The sequence below is a fragment of the Silurus aristotelis genome, assembly GCF_946808225.1.
Source record: "Silurus aristotelis genome assembly, chromosome: 2".
In the NCBI taxonomy this organism is placed as follows: domain Eukaryota; kingdom Metazoa; phylum Chordata; class Actinopteri; order Siluriformes; family Siluridae; genus Silurus; species Silurus aristotelis.
Window position 1 is genome coordinate 33,387,147 of NC_139575.1, and position 16,542 is coordinate 33,403,688.

A 16,542-nucleotide genomic window follows, 5' to 3' on the forward strand; every position below is an offset into this window, starting at 1 on the left:
TTCTGTAAAGCTGCTTTAAAACAATGTCCATTGTGAAAAGGGCTATAGAAATAAAATTGAATTGAGTAAGGTGTTATAGAGGATAGTATTATACAGTTGTAAGAAAATTATGATTTAGAATCCCACTAAGCCAGCCAGTGTTTAGAAATGATGGAATATTCAGAATAAGTATATTGTGAATAAGAATCTGTTTTACAATAGTGGTTTTATAAAAACAGTTTCCAGGTGTGAGTATAAAAATAAATAAATAAAAAAAACAAGGTTGCACCAAAAAGTTTCAAGACTAGAACCCTACAGATCCGGTCGCTTTCGCCTAATGTCCTCCCTTAGACGCCTTTAAACCCCTTCAGCATAAAGCACTATTGGCGGCCCCTATTGGCTGATGAAGTCCTTTGGCAGACATGGATGCATTGTTCCTTCTGCTCCTGGGTCAGCAACCTGGGCACGAACTTGGCAGTAACACGGCGCGTGTGCAAATCACACGTGACGAATGGCTGGACTGTTCCATATGACACCAACAATGGCAGCAATGTTGTCGGGGGCTGAGCTTGTTGAAGATCATCCTGATCTCTGGTTGACTTTTAGCACGTGCCACTCAAAACGCTTCGAACGATATATGTTAAAACGTACGTGAGGTCGAACGTCTCTGTGGCAGATTTGCTCAGTTTCACGCACAATTTCACGTTTTGCTCTTTGTTCCAAGATGCTGTCCATAATGAAATCACAGGCGTGGTAATGCACATGGTCAGAATAGCACCAGTTGTCCACGACTTATGAATGTCGGTGCTCCCTGTGACTGTGTGTGCAGCCTTGTGCATCTTTTGGCGTGTTACAAAACCAGTTTTCTTTAGGTGTGTTACAAAACCAGTCTCAAAGGTTTTTGATACCACCTCGTATATAATCAGTTCAAGCCTGGTGTAGGCACAGTCCACTCATTAAAAGCTTTTTAGGGTAACTATAATATGGGGTACAATTATTTTTATACAACCAGGCAGCTGAGGGGGGTTAGGGGCCTTGCTCTAAGGGCCCAGCAGTGGCAGCTTGGTGGTGCTGGAATTTGAACTGAATTCTCTGATCAGAGGAAACCCAATATCCCAACCACTAAGCTATTATGCCTCATGTACCATGTCCATCAATGGTGTTTCATCTAGATCTGCGCTAGTCTTTACCTGAAACTCCTGCTTCAGTTTCTTTTCGATCCAGTCGGTGACGTGTGCGAACGTCACTTCTCTCTCTCCGAGTTTAGGACGAGCCTTTAGCTCCAGAAGAGGAGGACTGCGGAAGCCGTACCTGAAAAACACAACACGCCGTTTATCCTGCCGTTAAGAGTTCTCTCATTCTGAGCTCATTCTATTCATCCATTCCTGCACTTCTCACTGCAATACGGTCAGGATAAAACGATTCCTCCAGAAACTCAAGTAATTCGAATACAAAAATAAGCGAAGATTCTGGCCAAAGAAAATGACAGAAGATTCTAAAGTTTGGGATCATTTGAAAATAAAACAAAGAAAAGCGTGAACAGTGTGCTAACTTTTTAAAAAGTAATTAGAAATAGTTTTTTTTATTTTTTTTATTTTAAAGTAATATGGCAATTAAATGCACTAAATGGATGAAGTGAAAAAAAAACAGAAAACAAATTACTTGTTTTATTTTAAAAGAAACCTGTTATTTTCTCTTGCATACTTAGTATTGCTCTTTAAAGAAAACTTATTTCTTATCCGATAACTCGATTATTCGATGGAATAAGAGGTACTCGATTACTGATAAAATCGATAGCTTGCATCCCTACAATACTGAATTACACTTCCATAATCTCCAATATTGCTGCGTGACTGAGTAACGAGAGACTGAGTTTACCATATCCTGTCAGTAGGGGGAGGAGGGATGTTAACAGCCAGCCTTCCTTTACATTCCTGGAGCTCGACGGTGAGCAGAAGTGGTGTGTTTGACACTTCCTCGATCTTCTTCTTAATAAACTCAGTTTCTGTAGCCTTCTGGAAGTATTTGTTCTTGGTTATCTTGTCCAAGATTTTCATGATCTTGCTCGGCCTGTGGACTCCGCTGTATCTGGGAAGCAAAACAGGGACTTGTTCAAGACAAGAGATGCAAAGGAGTGGCAATTTTTTTGGTACATTTCTGGAAACTTTTCCTGGGGAATTTTGAAAATATTCCCAGTTGGACACTTACCAGGAATTTATGGGAATTTACAGGAATGAATATGAATTTAATCATACAGATTATAAAAACCAACAAATTTTTGACTTTTGACAAGTTTAAAACAAATGCAAGTAATATTTATGTCATTTATATTATAGATGGACATTCTTTGACTTTGTGTGCAGGATACAAGAAATGATCTGTGGTATGTTATGGATGAATGCACAGTGCATGTAGGGGGCGTGGCCTCAATAACCCTTCAGTAAGTGTGCTGTGTGCATGTGATTGATGAATGTGCAGGGTAGAAATTCAACTGAAATTGAATCAAATCTAGTCGTTTTAACCAAAATTATCCTGCAATATTTACTTTTTCAACTACATTTAAGTTCCCCGGTTATTGTCTAACCTGTAATTTTGTACATTTCCAGTTCATTCCCATTAATTCCCATGGGAATTTTCCAGTCTTGAAAATATTGCAAACCAGTGCTGGGGGAGGATGGGGAAGTAGTAAAAGAAACTGACCAAGAGAATACACTCACCCCTCTGCACCTGGAAGCAGGTTTTTATCAGGAACATTCTCCGTCCCGTTGTCTTCATCAGAGGACCCGGCGCTGGACGACTCCTCTTCGCTTTCGGCCAGACAGTAGGTCCGTGGCCTATGCCTAAGAAAGCCACACACACACACACACACACAATTCACTTTTATAACCTTATAGAAAACCCACCCCAGTGCACAATTTCACTCTTTCAAATTCTCAGTGCAAAATATCTAAATGAACAGAACAAACAAGCAAGAAACAAAGAACCCATTAACTATGACTGAACATATGACATGACTCATGCATAAACCACAAATCTACCACACAAACACACATGCACACACAAAAGAATGAAGCTCTGTTTTTTTTATATATGACTCATATACAAAAAGACAAAAAAACAGCAGTTTAATGCAGAAAGGTGTTTTTATCCCCCAAAGTAATGATTTCTGCAGTTAATTATTTTTATATAAATAAACCGGCCACTAGGGGGCAGCAACAAGCAGCGAGAAGCTTTTAAATGTATTTATCTGTGAAACATTAGTGTAAAACTATTTATTTTTTTTGTTTGTTTCATTACTGCACCTGAATTGTACAATCAACATTGTCCACAATGATTCTCAATGTCATTAGAGCTGAATAAATCTGGTGTCTGGGTCAAACGCGAGATTCCAGGCTTTAACGCTCACCCAATTATAACTCTAATCCTAAATAAATGATTTAACTGTCTTGGCAATTATAAATCTTATTAAAAAAAATAAACCCGGACAATAATTCAAAACCGATTTCTCCATCCAGACAATTGGAAACTAATCCAGGCATTTGAAGAGAAAAAGAAATAATTGTTTAACTGAGCGAAGTTTGACAAAAGAGTTTGATCCGTGTGATTATTTCTGTTTCGCTGAAATGGGTCAAGGATTATGGGGAAGATCTAAGGAGTCACAAGGCACAGAGAGGAAGGAGGGAGAAAGAAAGAGAAGTAAAATGGTTCCGATGCAGGTTTATGGAAGAGGGGAAACACTTTCATGCAAAATGAAATATGATCGAACACAATTATTTTGCTTATTTTTATGTATGAGGACAGTTTCAGCTCCCGAAAACACTAAAACCAACATGGTTTCAAATCTCACAAGCAAAAATATGATGGTCACGTTTCCACAAAACTTAGTCCATACAGTCAATCATTTTGGGTTTAAATAGTGTTAACATATACAATAGGCCCTCAAGTCATTGGGAAGCTGAGGCTGAAGCATGATTTAAGTTTTCGGTTGAGCAGAAGGCATTAAAATAACAACAGCTCTAATGTGATGCTTCTGCTGCCTGAAACTCCACACTATATCAGAAAAGATGCAGTTACTCACCGAGAGAGAAAGCGAGCGAGACACACACACATACGCACACACACGCACACGCGCACACGCGCACACGCGCACACGCGCACACGCGCACACGCGCACACGCACACACGCACACACGCACACACGCACACACGCACACACGCACACACACACACACACACACACACACACACACACACACACACACACACACACACACACACAGAGAGAGAGAGAATGAAGAGAGAAAACAAGAAGTGCACGAGTTATTAAAAAGCAGCAGATTTAACTTGTGTGTAAACAGTAGTGAGACATTAATAATAAACAAAAATTCCTCCTGTCAATCAAAAGAATCTGCGAATGTCTGATGATTCCATCAGTATAAATCCAAGAGCTTGTAACAAGAAAACCGAAGTCAATCATGCACTATATGGACAAAAGAACTGGGACACCTGACATGTCTTTAGATTCAGTGGAATGAAATTTTCCTTTCACTTGGTGGATGAAGTACCGTATTTTCGGGACTATAAGCTGCTACTTTTTTCTCACGCTTTGAACCCAGCGGCTTAAACAATGAAACGGCTAATTTATGAATTTTCCCGATTTTTTCACGATTTCACAAACTCAAAGCCAAAAAAAACTAAGCCCATAACATTAGACCAATGAAATTGCAGAACGGGTTCAGGTGAACCAATGAAACTCTTTATATTAAATCAGATGCACTCCCACTGAATCATCAGGTGTCCACAAACTTTTGTCCATATGGTGTATCTCTACTTTACACATAACCTACTCTATATAACTGTATTATACATTTTTAAGAGAAACACAACAGATGCCAGCCATTATACAGTTAGTGTGAGACTCCTGCAGGTTATAGATCACAGTAACTTAACAGCTTTAGTTTGATACGGTGTATTAATCTTTTAACTCATGTTGATCTATTGCCTGAAGAGTCACATGAGCGAGCTCGACCCCGAGGTCACGAATCGTGTTTGTCTTACCCGTCTTTTCCTAACTCGCCCACGGCCTCGACCTCTTTCCCCAATCGCAACAGGTTCATCTTCGTCTCCAGAGTCATGAGGAACGAGCCTTTGTAGGAGACGTCCACATCAAACCACAGACCTGAAATACAGAGGGAGAGAGAAATCTTTATGAAGTAGGGAACAGCTGGATGTGGATTTATGAATGTGAGAGAGAGGTTTGTGTGTGTGTGTGTGTGTGTGTGTGTGTGTGTGTGTGTGTGTGTGTGTGTGAGAGAGAGATTTGAGCTTTATTTAGTCATCATTTATATCATGACAGTTTGCACAGCATTCAGTCAGTAGAGGGCAGTGTGGTCATGGACATTTATGGTCTTTCAGCCACAAGAGTGTTATTAAAGTCAAGCACTGATGTAGGTGAGGTGAGGAGGTCTGGGGTGCAGTCAGTGTTCACATTCATCCCAAAAGTGTTCAGTAGGGTTGAGGTCAGTGCTCTATTGCAGGTCACTTAAGATCTTCCTGCTCATCGTCATCCTGAGACAGGATTGGTTCTCCTAGTTTGTTTATAGGAAAAATGTCATGCTACCGCATCCAAAGACATCCTATACAACTGTGTGCCTCCAACTCTGTGAGAACCGTTTGGAGAAGAACCACATATGGCTGGAAAAGTCAGGTATACCAATAGTATACCAGATACTTTTGTAGATTTAGATTTTGCTCAAAGAAAAGACACTGTATCAATACAATAAACTAAACATCCGAGTGATTGTTATTGTAGCGTGACCTCCCTATGAGTGCAAGGTTTCAACGTATTACAGCGTTATTCGGGTTTCACTATCGCATTAGTCAGACTGAAAGGAGACCAGAGACTGGACAATAGAAGAAGCCAACAAATCTGAACAACAGTCTAATATAACTGGAGACTTCATAGTGAAACACGGAGTGTGTCTGGGTGATCATGTTTAAATAACGACACTGCATCTTCATTTTCAGTTCATTTCGTGAGAACGAGAGCGATTCTGTCAGCACATAACATCACCACAAATCAGATGTCAAAAGTTATGAGTTTGGTATTTCACACACACACACACACACACACACACACACACACACACACACACACACACACACACACACACACACACACACACACACACACACACACACACACACACACACACACACCACAGTTAATCAGGAACCACTTGAAGCACTGAGGGGGAACAAGGAAGTTGCATTTTGCCAGATGACTCAACAGGAATGTTCCAACCATTCGCCTTTTATCCAAAAATGTTCATCGTGCCAGGGGTAAGGATTAATTGTGGAAATGAATGTAGCAGTGTGGAAATGTGTAGCAGCAGCGAAACAGAGGGCAAAAAGGTCAGACAACAATAATAGTTATAAAGGTTACTGCACATGTAAGTAATTATTATTACACAGATTATCGCACATAATTGCCCAAATATATATATATAAAAATGAAAACAGAAATATGTTCTATACATACAATATCTGTAACAGTTATTCTGCCAAACAAAGGCCCCAAAGACCCTCATTACTACATTACTATAGAAACTGTTTGCAGCTAAATATAGTCTAGTCTCACCTTGATGATCCACTGAGGGCTGGGAGGCCCAAAGGATCCTGGGAGTGCACGTGCCCATGTCAAGCTCGGTCAGCGACAACTCGTTCATGAAGTAAGGCAACTGGAAAGGACAAAAAAATACAATAAAAAAAAAAAAATCTGACAAAGTGACAGAATGTGGTAACGGATAATCTTACTATTGTGAAAGTGAGTAATTTACAATTACAACCTATAATCCTTTTATACCATAGCATTTCTTTTTCTTTTTATCCATTTATAGTTGTGTTAAATTAAATGTAAACTAAATCAAACCAGTTTATTATTAATCTTATATGATTTCAGGTGAGCAATATTGTTAGAGCTACTTTTCGAAAAAAAAAAATTTATAATGCTCTGTGGTATCATCAGCATGTGTTAACTATGCCTTCTGAGAAAAAGCCAGATTTTTTTATGTTCCCTTTCAGGTCTCATGTGGTCTCAATGCAGAAAAGCGTGCAAAAACATTTTTTTTAATCTCTGCCTTGTCTATAACGCAACACAATCACTGAATTTGTTTCTGCAATTCTGTATGAAGTTATTCAAAAGGTAACTGGCACCTTGTATAAAAAATTCAAAATCAGGGGAAAATGGAAAATTTGAGATAATGAAAGCTTCTGAACAAAAGCTATAATCAAACAATTATCAGTTTGACCTCTGGCCTCTCGTCCCACTCGAATAAAGACTTGCACTTTTAACAATAGATACAATGTCAATTCCTTAATATAAATTCACCACATGCACACATATATGGACATCTGACTCTCCCAACCATACATGGTTCTTCCCCAAACTGTTTCCACAAATTTGAGGAACGTACCGCAGTTATTCAGTCACGGTTCGGTTTAATTTCGGTACGGTTAGAGGGAAAGAAACGCAAATTAACTCTGTTCATTATTAATAGCATTTGTGAACAACTATTTAGATTTTTAAAACAATTTTCAATAAAAGGCCTGCTTGATTAAATAATAAAATTTGCGAATATTTTATTATAAAAAATAAAATAAATCAAATTAACGCAATACACTTATTATTTTGATTACAGCGTCACAAAATAAATTAAACAAAATAAAATAAAATAAATGAACAAATTAAAAATTATAGTTTACAATTTGTTCGATCCCATTTGGTTGATACAGATGTGTATGTACAGTGAGTGTGTGTGTTTGACATTACATTTTTTATAAAACTCTAAACAATCCATAGCACTAGCCTTAGCCGCTAGCCACGTCCTTTTTAGCAGCTAACTCACTATGGATTCTTGAGAGTTTTCATGCGTGAGCAAAACAAATCAAACAAATCCGGTATGGAGTTAATAGCCACAGTGACACTGCACTAACTCTAGTTTGTTTTTTACTACCCCTGGCAGTGTTTTGTGTGTTATTAAGTTTGATAATAATAATTAAAAAAAAAAAAAAAAAAAAAAAAATAATGCACCGAGAGTGTGGTCCGCCATTTAATACGTTCCTGAGGAAACTCAGATTTTACCTAAATCCGCACGTAAAAATGATTGCCTCGGTTTGGTACACGTGTAAATGCACTGCACTGAAAAAAAACTTCAGTACAAATACATGTACTGTTAGACCCCCATCAAAAAGCACCTGATATGACTGTACATACTAACAATATTACCAACAGTATAAAGCTGGTAGGAAAAACAGCAAAAGAAGTAAGAAAAAAAGATCACCCTGATTTTACTGAGCTTCATCTGGATTTTCTTGGACACCCATTCAGACCAGTGCTGCTCCTTGAAGAAATCCCATGCGATTCGGCCAATCAAAGAGTTCAGCCAGCTCAAATGTGCCTCCTCTTTTTCTTTTACTGGACTGCTTGGCAGCTGATTCACAGGCAGAAACCAAAATCAATAAATGTGTCTGGACGTATGGTATACGAACTTGCGCATCATATTTGACGATAAGGCACAAATTAAATGGAAAACACACAATCTCATTCATGCACAGACTCCATAACACACTCAGGTGACCTCTTACCATCATGGGACCTTTTTTTTGTGTAGGTGGAAAAAAAACAAAACAAAAAAAACAAAAAAAAAAAAAAAAAAAAACAATAATCCGTCATAATCTAAAAAATGCATCAAATAGAAAAACCCTGCAAAATAACATTGCACTTTTTTCCCCCAAAAAGGTTGTAAATCTAGTTATCATATATAAAAAATTTATTATAATTTTCTGTGGAAATGTGTGGAAACACAAGCAAACCAATTGACACACTTCCTTGTGCGATACCTTTTTCCCCATCCCGGGGCTGCTGTGTGGGCTTTCTCCAGGACTGCTGTTGGCACTGGTCGCTTTAGATGCGCCGACATAATTGGCCATGTAGACGCTGTATTCCAAAAGGGACTTCTGTTTAGCACTTGCATTCGACTCTCTCTTAGCTACCTGGGATGACAGGAGCTCATCCAGACTGCCTCTGCTACTGCTGCGGCTATGGGTCAACACTGGAGCTACGCAAACACACACACGGAATAGGCATTTTAAATATCCGCTGGATGTAACACTATTATAAATCACATCACTTCCTGAAACTGGGGCTCTTGTTTACTGCTTCTGTTGAAGCAGGCAATAGGAAAGCCTTTTTTCACAGCCCTACATTTACACTAGCAACCAAAAAGAAAATGACACAAGCCAGTTACATTTGATCTCATTCAGATTCAGCGGCAGTGCGGTTAAGGGCCTTGCTCAGGAGCGGCAGCTCGGTGTGGCGGGAATTTCAACTTCGAGTCTAAAGTTCAAAGCCTTTACCACCAAGCTACCACCTCTCATCAGATATTCTTTACATGGGTTAGAGTGGATGATCTTAAGTAGCCTGCTACAGACCTATGACCTCAACCCTACTTAACACTTTTGGCATGAACTGAAACACTGAAGTTTGTTGATCAGATTTTTCAAACGTGCTTTTGGCTGATTGCACATAAAACTTCACAGGCACACTCCGAGATCTAGTAAAACATCTTCCCAGAAGAGTTTGTTTTAATGCCATGCAAGCATCACTTCCTAGAAGGGTGGAGTTTATTATACAAATAATAAACATCAAATGTGAAATGTTCCTATATCATCTTAGTCAAATTTTGGCCGTAATCCAATTTCACTGTTTCTAGGAAACACTTAAATGACATGCATGGAGTTGTGTACATGGACATTAGAGTACAGGTTTTGACAAAAAGTTAACAGTAAATAATAGTTAGGTACGGCGATGTGCCAATGCCACACCGCCACAAAATCCATCCATATTCTCTGGTTCTCTGGGATACAATGAAGTTCAAGAGTGGGTTCATTCTGTGTCTTTTTATAAAGGTAGAAGTTTGAACAATATTGCACCAAGTACAGTAAAACTATGAGACACTTCCTGTTTGTATTATGCAACCACTAAAATACTGGAAACTCCTTCGCAAAGAAAGCGTATAGGCTTATAAAAATCACGTAGTACAAATTTGGTTTAAATCTAGTGAATTTACTAGTAGGAGGGATTTTTTAACCTCAGAAAATAGCTAACTGCCTGTTGTTGAGTTAACAGAAGTGATTGTAAACGTGTTCTGTTTTAATCAGATCCATCAGTTCAGGTGCATGTTGGTGAAACTGGATGCTCATCAAAAGGAAAATGGTCAAAAAGGACACTATGGTACTCCGGGGTCAAGTTTCTGAAAGAACCCGATGGAGAGCATTTCTGGTGTTTGTGCCCAGCGTTTAAAAAGGCTGAAAATAATAAACAAACCAAAAGCAAGCGGGTCCCATTTCACCCACAGTACTGGCGTATAGCACTGATCACACTCCCACTCAACTGTGCTATTTTACAACACTGGCACACAAACTATCTATTAACAGCAAGTCTTCCACATTGATTTGATTTTAAATGGGCTTTAGATTTATAGGGCTCGTTAAAGATATCTATACTTATGTTAATATTGGTGTTACTGTTATTGATGGCAGCTGAGACACTCACCGCTCTTGCTAGTTGTCAAACTTGTCTTTTTAGCTGCCTCAGATTTGAGTTTCGAAGCCAGAAGAATTCTCCGGAACCACTCCTCTTTTTCCCTTCCTGTTCTTCCAAACAAGTAGATGGTGGGCAGTTCACAATCTGAACCCACCCTTCCCCTTTCCTGTGAGCCTGCAACGTCCTGATTCTCCTTCTCTTCTGAGGCCTTGTCCGCGTCTGCCTTAGACATAAAGTCGTCCTGCTTGGCCAGCTCAATGCGTATCGGGTACTTCTTGTTCCACACCCGCTTCCTGGCGAGACCTTGGGGCACCAGGGACACCTGGAAAGATGATGATCAGTTAAAATTAGATTCACTTTCAGAGCTGGGGCAGGAAAAAATAAAAAATAACCCAGGAAATTTATAATCTGAATACCTCTCCTGGTAGTTTCCTCTTTCTGGAAAATCATGTTCATGTAATTTATTAGAAAAGGTATACTCTTAGAGAGGTCGATATGGGTTTTCCTCTAGCCAATGCCGATATTTAGAAATCACCATATTTAATGCAGGTTTCTTTTGGCCGCTTTTCTTTTTTCCCCCTTCACCTCATAAAATCCAATAGTTAGTGAATAAGATGTGATACAGAAAGTAAACATTTCTTGAACAACACAAGCCTCTCCAATCAGTGCACTTGTTAGCAGGGTTTGGTCCCTGAGCCTACCAGGAATTAAAGCTGGTTGAAGACTCGCTAACAATACACTTCCAAAAACGTACTTTCATTCTCTCTTCAAATGTGATTCTCATTATCTCTTTAAAAGCAGCATCATATTTAACCAATGAAAAATATAAGTCTAGATTAAAAACGAATAATAAGAACTTAAAGCCTGGGACACAACAAGCTGACAGTCGACCATTGGGGAATGCCAAGTGGTTTTTGAAAGTCGGTAGGCGATTCTGCATGCTTGTTGCGAGAAAGAGAACTCCGAATAGCTATTTAGATTAGCGAATTAGCACAGGAGAAAAAAATGGAACACGCTTGTGGTCATTCTTGCTCGTCTTTGCAACTTAGCAGACATGATTGAAAAAACAAAACAAAAAAAACCCACAATGAATCCATTAATAATGATCATGGCAGGTTCGCTGCTTATTTATATATTAACAGTTTTAGCTCTTCTGGTTTCACGGTTTGGATGCGGAATTATACAGATTATACAGACAAAAAAAAGCCAAAAATCGGCCTGATTGATTGGCTGCCCGATCAATAGATCGACCCATTTCATTATATCCCTTTATATGGTTGATTCTAAACAATATTAATCATGTGAGAAGTTTAAAGCTTCATTCCCCCCACCCCACACAAACACACACCTTGCTGTCTGTAAGATCGTAGATTTTTTGACTGATGTATGTGATGTCGGGTTTGGGTTCGTTGTAACTGGCTCTCCTGGCAATGTTCTTGTTGGGTTTGGAGATCCGCAAAGTTGAGCCTTCCAAGCGCACGAACACAGAGTGGGTTAATGTTGCGTGATATGTTTCCGGATTGTAATTCTGAATCTCGTTCATCCAACCCTGTAGGAAGAAAGCAACAGGGTTCACATTTCACTCACTCAAGCAGCATTAAATCATGTAATTGTGACAAAGAGCTCAGATTTTTAGGCACAATCTCAACAAATTTGATTCGATGCTGGTGTCATACAGCGATTCCAGGCGTGATATACAAGCAGAAAAGAGACAACAGTACTGTTTGGAACATAACACTGACCAGTTATGTAATGTGGCCAGACGACGTCTGTCGTTATTGCAATTGATTCACACAGCGTAAACAATCTCTGTGTAAAAGAACAAGGTGAAAGTGTCCCCACGTCTCCAATCCTATTTGCACTTAACACAAATTCAGTTTTGATCTTTATTAGGACCACTTGGTGTAGTGGTCAGGGCTTGGAACTCAACGGCTTTGCTGAAAACCACAGAAGTGTCCCTTCTCTGACAAATCCAATTAAACACAACCTATATTTTATTGTACTTTTTTTTCAAATTTGGTTGTCATTCCGAAGACTAGATGAAGCATGAAATCTCTCAGGATATAACAAAATATTTTCCAACAAATCTATTTGGGCAAATAACAAGGGATTATTTATTTTATATTTGGGGCGCGTCTGTTAAATATCTTGCACATAAATATAAATTCATTGATGCCAGGAATCTTATCTGAATAATAATTGATGTCTTTCAAAGTAATAAATCAAGGCAACAGCTTAAATCGGCTCATTTTTCTCTGCATTTTTGTTCACCGCATGGCATATTGTTCCACTTTTCACACTTACAGAACCTGGCCAAATCCATAAGCCAGAATCCATGAATGCTTTTGGAAACCAGTATGGCAACATTTCATTATGTTTTACTCATTAATAAATACAACAATCTTTACAAACTTATGAAAAACAACTTTTAACTGAATAATCCAAGCTAAATCTATTTCATATTACATTAAATAGAAGGCTTACATTAGTGGTGTGCGATATTGACAAAAAAAAGTTTGTGATGGAGAATAATCTTTTCCAAGAAGTTAAAATTGAGGTTTTTTTTTACATTTATGGGCGCTTAGTGTGCATCTATTGTGCCGAATTCTTACTTTTAATCAGTCAATTAGAATAATAAGACATTATGGCTGTTACCAAACAAATGAAATCAGTATTTTATAATACAATAAAATATAAATATTATAATAATATACATTTTATAATATTTTCTTAATAGCTGAGATTTAAATTTTTCCACAAAAAAAAAAAAAAAACCCACTTAATTTCAGATCTATGTGATTATTGAATAACTATATAAAAGTATCTTGAATTTTGTGGTCATTCTAAATGGATTAACTTAATCGGAAAGTATGCGTGCGCTCTTTAGGTGCATTTTGCAATATACTCAATAATGTCAAATCGTTAAAAACGATTATGATATTATCGTAAACTAATATATATATATATATATATATATATATATTTATATATATATATATATATATATATATATATATATATATATATATATATATATATATATATATATATATATATATATATATATATATATATCGTACACCCCTAGCTTACATGTGACTATCGAGGAGTAAGCCTGATTTTTCACATCAACCAAGTTCTCCAGACAAGATCCTCCACAACCACCAAAACTAGCATTTTATTACACAATATGAATAAACTACACACCTAAAATAATGAAACGGTATAAAAGTGTACAAAAGGTTGCCTTACTTGACACTTTAAGCTCAATAAGTCAATAGACCTCAATTGTATAAGAAGCTTGTTGAAATATTTGCAACCACGAAACAGGCGCTGATAAATTATGTACATAATTGGTTAGATTAGACCTATGCCACCGACCAGGCATAATTCTATGGGCAGAAATCAGGCATAACTTGACCACCTGCCTAATATTGTGTTGGTCCCCTTTTTGCTGCCGACAAATTCTTGACTCTTCGAGCATTAACAGCATTCACAACAGCAATTTGAGCTACAGGTGCTCATCTGTTGGATCGGACCACACGGATTCTAACGTAACTTTGGGGACAAAATGTTGAGTTGCTGCCTGATATATCCCACCCACTAACAGTTACCATGATGAAGAGATAATCAGTGTTATTCACTTCACCTGTCATAATGGTATAATGTCATAATGTTATGCCTGGTTGGTTTATTTATAAAGTTAGAGGTTAAAGAATGACTGAGCCAAACTCTTCAAGAGCAATTAATCATCTGCTTCCTAATAGTTATTAAAAAAAAAAAAAAAAAAAAAAAAAAAAAAAAAAAAATTTAAATGTGCCAAATTTCTCTCATTCAGCAACAACTGTTTGAAAGACAAGACCTACCTTAAAGATGTCTGGCTCTTTCAAGTCCAACTGGGAGACATTGCACAGATCCCGCTGCGCTCTTAAACGTCTAATTCGGGGTAGATTTGGGCCTGTTAGCCCCACTACACCAATAGCTAACATGAATCCTAGTGAGACACCCAGCAACATTCCCCCAAGGTAAGTTGGCAAAGGGAGAATAAAGTATCCATAGGTAAGGATGGTCAGAGCTAACAAAGTTTTATATGGAATACTACATGCTGATACCAACTCTAATTCATCTTCATTAAAAGTGTTATAGTGCTGACTAGGACGCTTGGAAGCACCATTTCCAGTCTTTGTGTCTTCAGTATGATCGAGCTGAACTTCTGGATCCATAGAGTAATCCAAGTCGTCGCTGTAGAGTTTAGAGAACTTTTCGTCGTCCTGCTTGGCCAATGCCGACATGGAGCACTTGCTAAGTCCCAGAGAGGACAGAGAAAGTGCAACAGGCTTGCTTTCAACAGCTGAGGCCAGCTCAGTTGCCTCTGGGGAGACACCTTCACCCTCCAGGTCACTGTCTTCTTCTTTGATGCTGTAATTATTGTTGTTGTTTTCATGATGGCCATTTAGAGTGGAAAAAATGGTCAGTTCTGTGGCACTTGAAAGCGGTTTTGGCCTGTAAATACTGGAAGAGTCATCTCCAATAATCTTGCTGATCAAGTGCAAAGGATCTGAAATGGCTTCTGAAAGGCGCCGTTTGGTGTCTTCGATGCATGCCTCCACCTCAGACACTTTGAAGGAGAAGCTGCGGCTGTCGGGCGAGGTTAACGGAGACGTTGGAGCGGTTTTGGAGTCTCCCGTACTTGAAGAAGATCGGGGTTGGGTAAACTGTTTGAAGAGAGGCAGACTGAGTAGGGAGTCTGAAGCGCGATTCGATCCAGAGGGATCGTGCGTCGTGTCTGTGGAAAAAGATTTGACCAGATTCTTCAAATGGCGATGGCGCATTGAAGGAGGAGCAGGAACTCCTTCCCGGGGCTCCAGATCTGTAGACAAAGACTTCATGAGGTGGAGAAAGGCCTTGTCCATTGAGGGAAGAGACATGGATTTGGAAGGTGAGGAGTTAGTAGAGCCTGAAGAGGAACCGGCCCCCTTTGTAGCTTCAGTGGAAACAGAGGTACTGGTACTTTGTTCCTGCTTATTAGTGTTCTGATGACCTGGCATGGCTGAATCAACATTAGAGGCAGAAGTCCCTGCCACCTCTGCATCTCCTGTAAGAATGAGGTCTTCACTTGCTTCCATGGCCGTTACGACTCCTTGACTCGGCAGGTCTAATGGTTTGTATAAGCCTTCTTCTTCCTGGTCCTCCTCCTTGCCCATTGCTGAGAAATGGATGGTGATATCCTCTCGGGATAGCGAGCGCTGCACATTTAGTTTTGAAGCAGAAGAGGGCTTAACGGATGAGAGCAGGGGTCGATCAACAAGACCATCCTCTCTACCAGCCATCACGACTGTAGAGTTAGAGCCTGCACAGAACAGAAACTTAGATCAGAGGAAATCAAGCCAATACCTACATACATCAGAGTTCCTATACATTTTCAAGACTTAAATATGCGTTAAATATTCCCAAAAGATTTTTAAAACCATGTTCAAAATCTGAAATAATGATTTCAAATTCCAACTAGAACATGCCTTACGATACACATCTCTATTGTATGTCAAAGTCAGAATCTTTGATGTGTGCTATTATATTACCAGATAATTGCCCAGAAGTCTGTAGCAACTGTAGCTCATACAAATTAACACCAAACCTGTTCAATGCACAGCATTTCTATTAAAACTGCAATTCTACAACAGTGCATTGTTAATTATTCATACATTTGATTTTTAAACGTTTAATCCTACAGCAACAGATGTGCAATTCATCAACAAATTACCAAACAGAACTATAGTCCATTAAGAAAACACCTTTTGGTCATGTCCACGCAAATACATTTTCGTTTGAAAAGGCATATTTTCCTCTTTGTTTTGACCTTCTGTCCACACCAAGATGCCATTTTCAGCCAACAAAACCGCAGCTTTTTGAAAACGCTCTCCAAAGTGAATCATTTGAAAATACAGTTTTTTTTATGT

The 16,542-nt window shown here is 38.7% G+C and overlaps 1 protein-coding gene across 2 annotated transcripts in view; it reads right to left on the bottom strand.

The window, feature by feature from the left end:
* LOC310715661 (testis-expressed protein 2-like) overlaps positions 1 to 16,542 on the bottom strand; it is a 42,533-nt gene that overhangs the window by 3,767 nt on the left and 22,224 nt on the right. Inside the window, exons 3-12 of one of the 2 annotated variants that reach the window (XM_083522207.1) lie at positions 14,452 to 15,935; positions 11,934 to 12,134; positions 10,595 to 10,907; positions 8,881 to 9,098; positions 8,322 to 8,471; positions 6,620 to 6,719; positions 5,038 to 5,158; positions 2,697 to 2,813; positions 1,858 to 2,067; positions 1,170 to 1,290 (exon numbers count right to left, since the gene is read on the bottom strand). In XM_083522207.1, coding sequence (XP_083378333.1) covers positions 1,170 to 1,290; positions 1,858 to 2,067; positions 2,697 to 2,813; positions 5,038 to 5,158; positions 6,620 to 6,719; positions 8,322 to 8,471; positions 8,881 to 9,098; positions 10,595 to 10,907; positions 11,934 to 12,134; positions 14,452 to 15,915 — 3,015 coding nt within the window. In that variant the 5' untranslated portion in view covers positions 15,916 to 15,935. Of the gene's footprint in view, positions 1 to 1,169; positions 1,291 to 1,857; positions 2,068 to 2,696; positions 2,820 to 5,037; positions 5,159 to 6,619; positions 6,720 to 8,321; positions 8,472 to 8,880; positions 9,099 to 10,594; positions 10,908 to 11,933; positions 12,135 to 14,451; positions 15,936 to 16,542 lie in introns of both variants that reach the window. The other variant, XM_083522206.1, reaches the window with a different exon arrangement.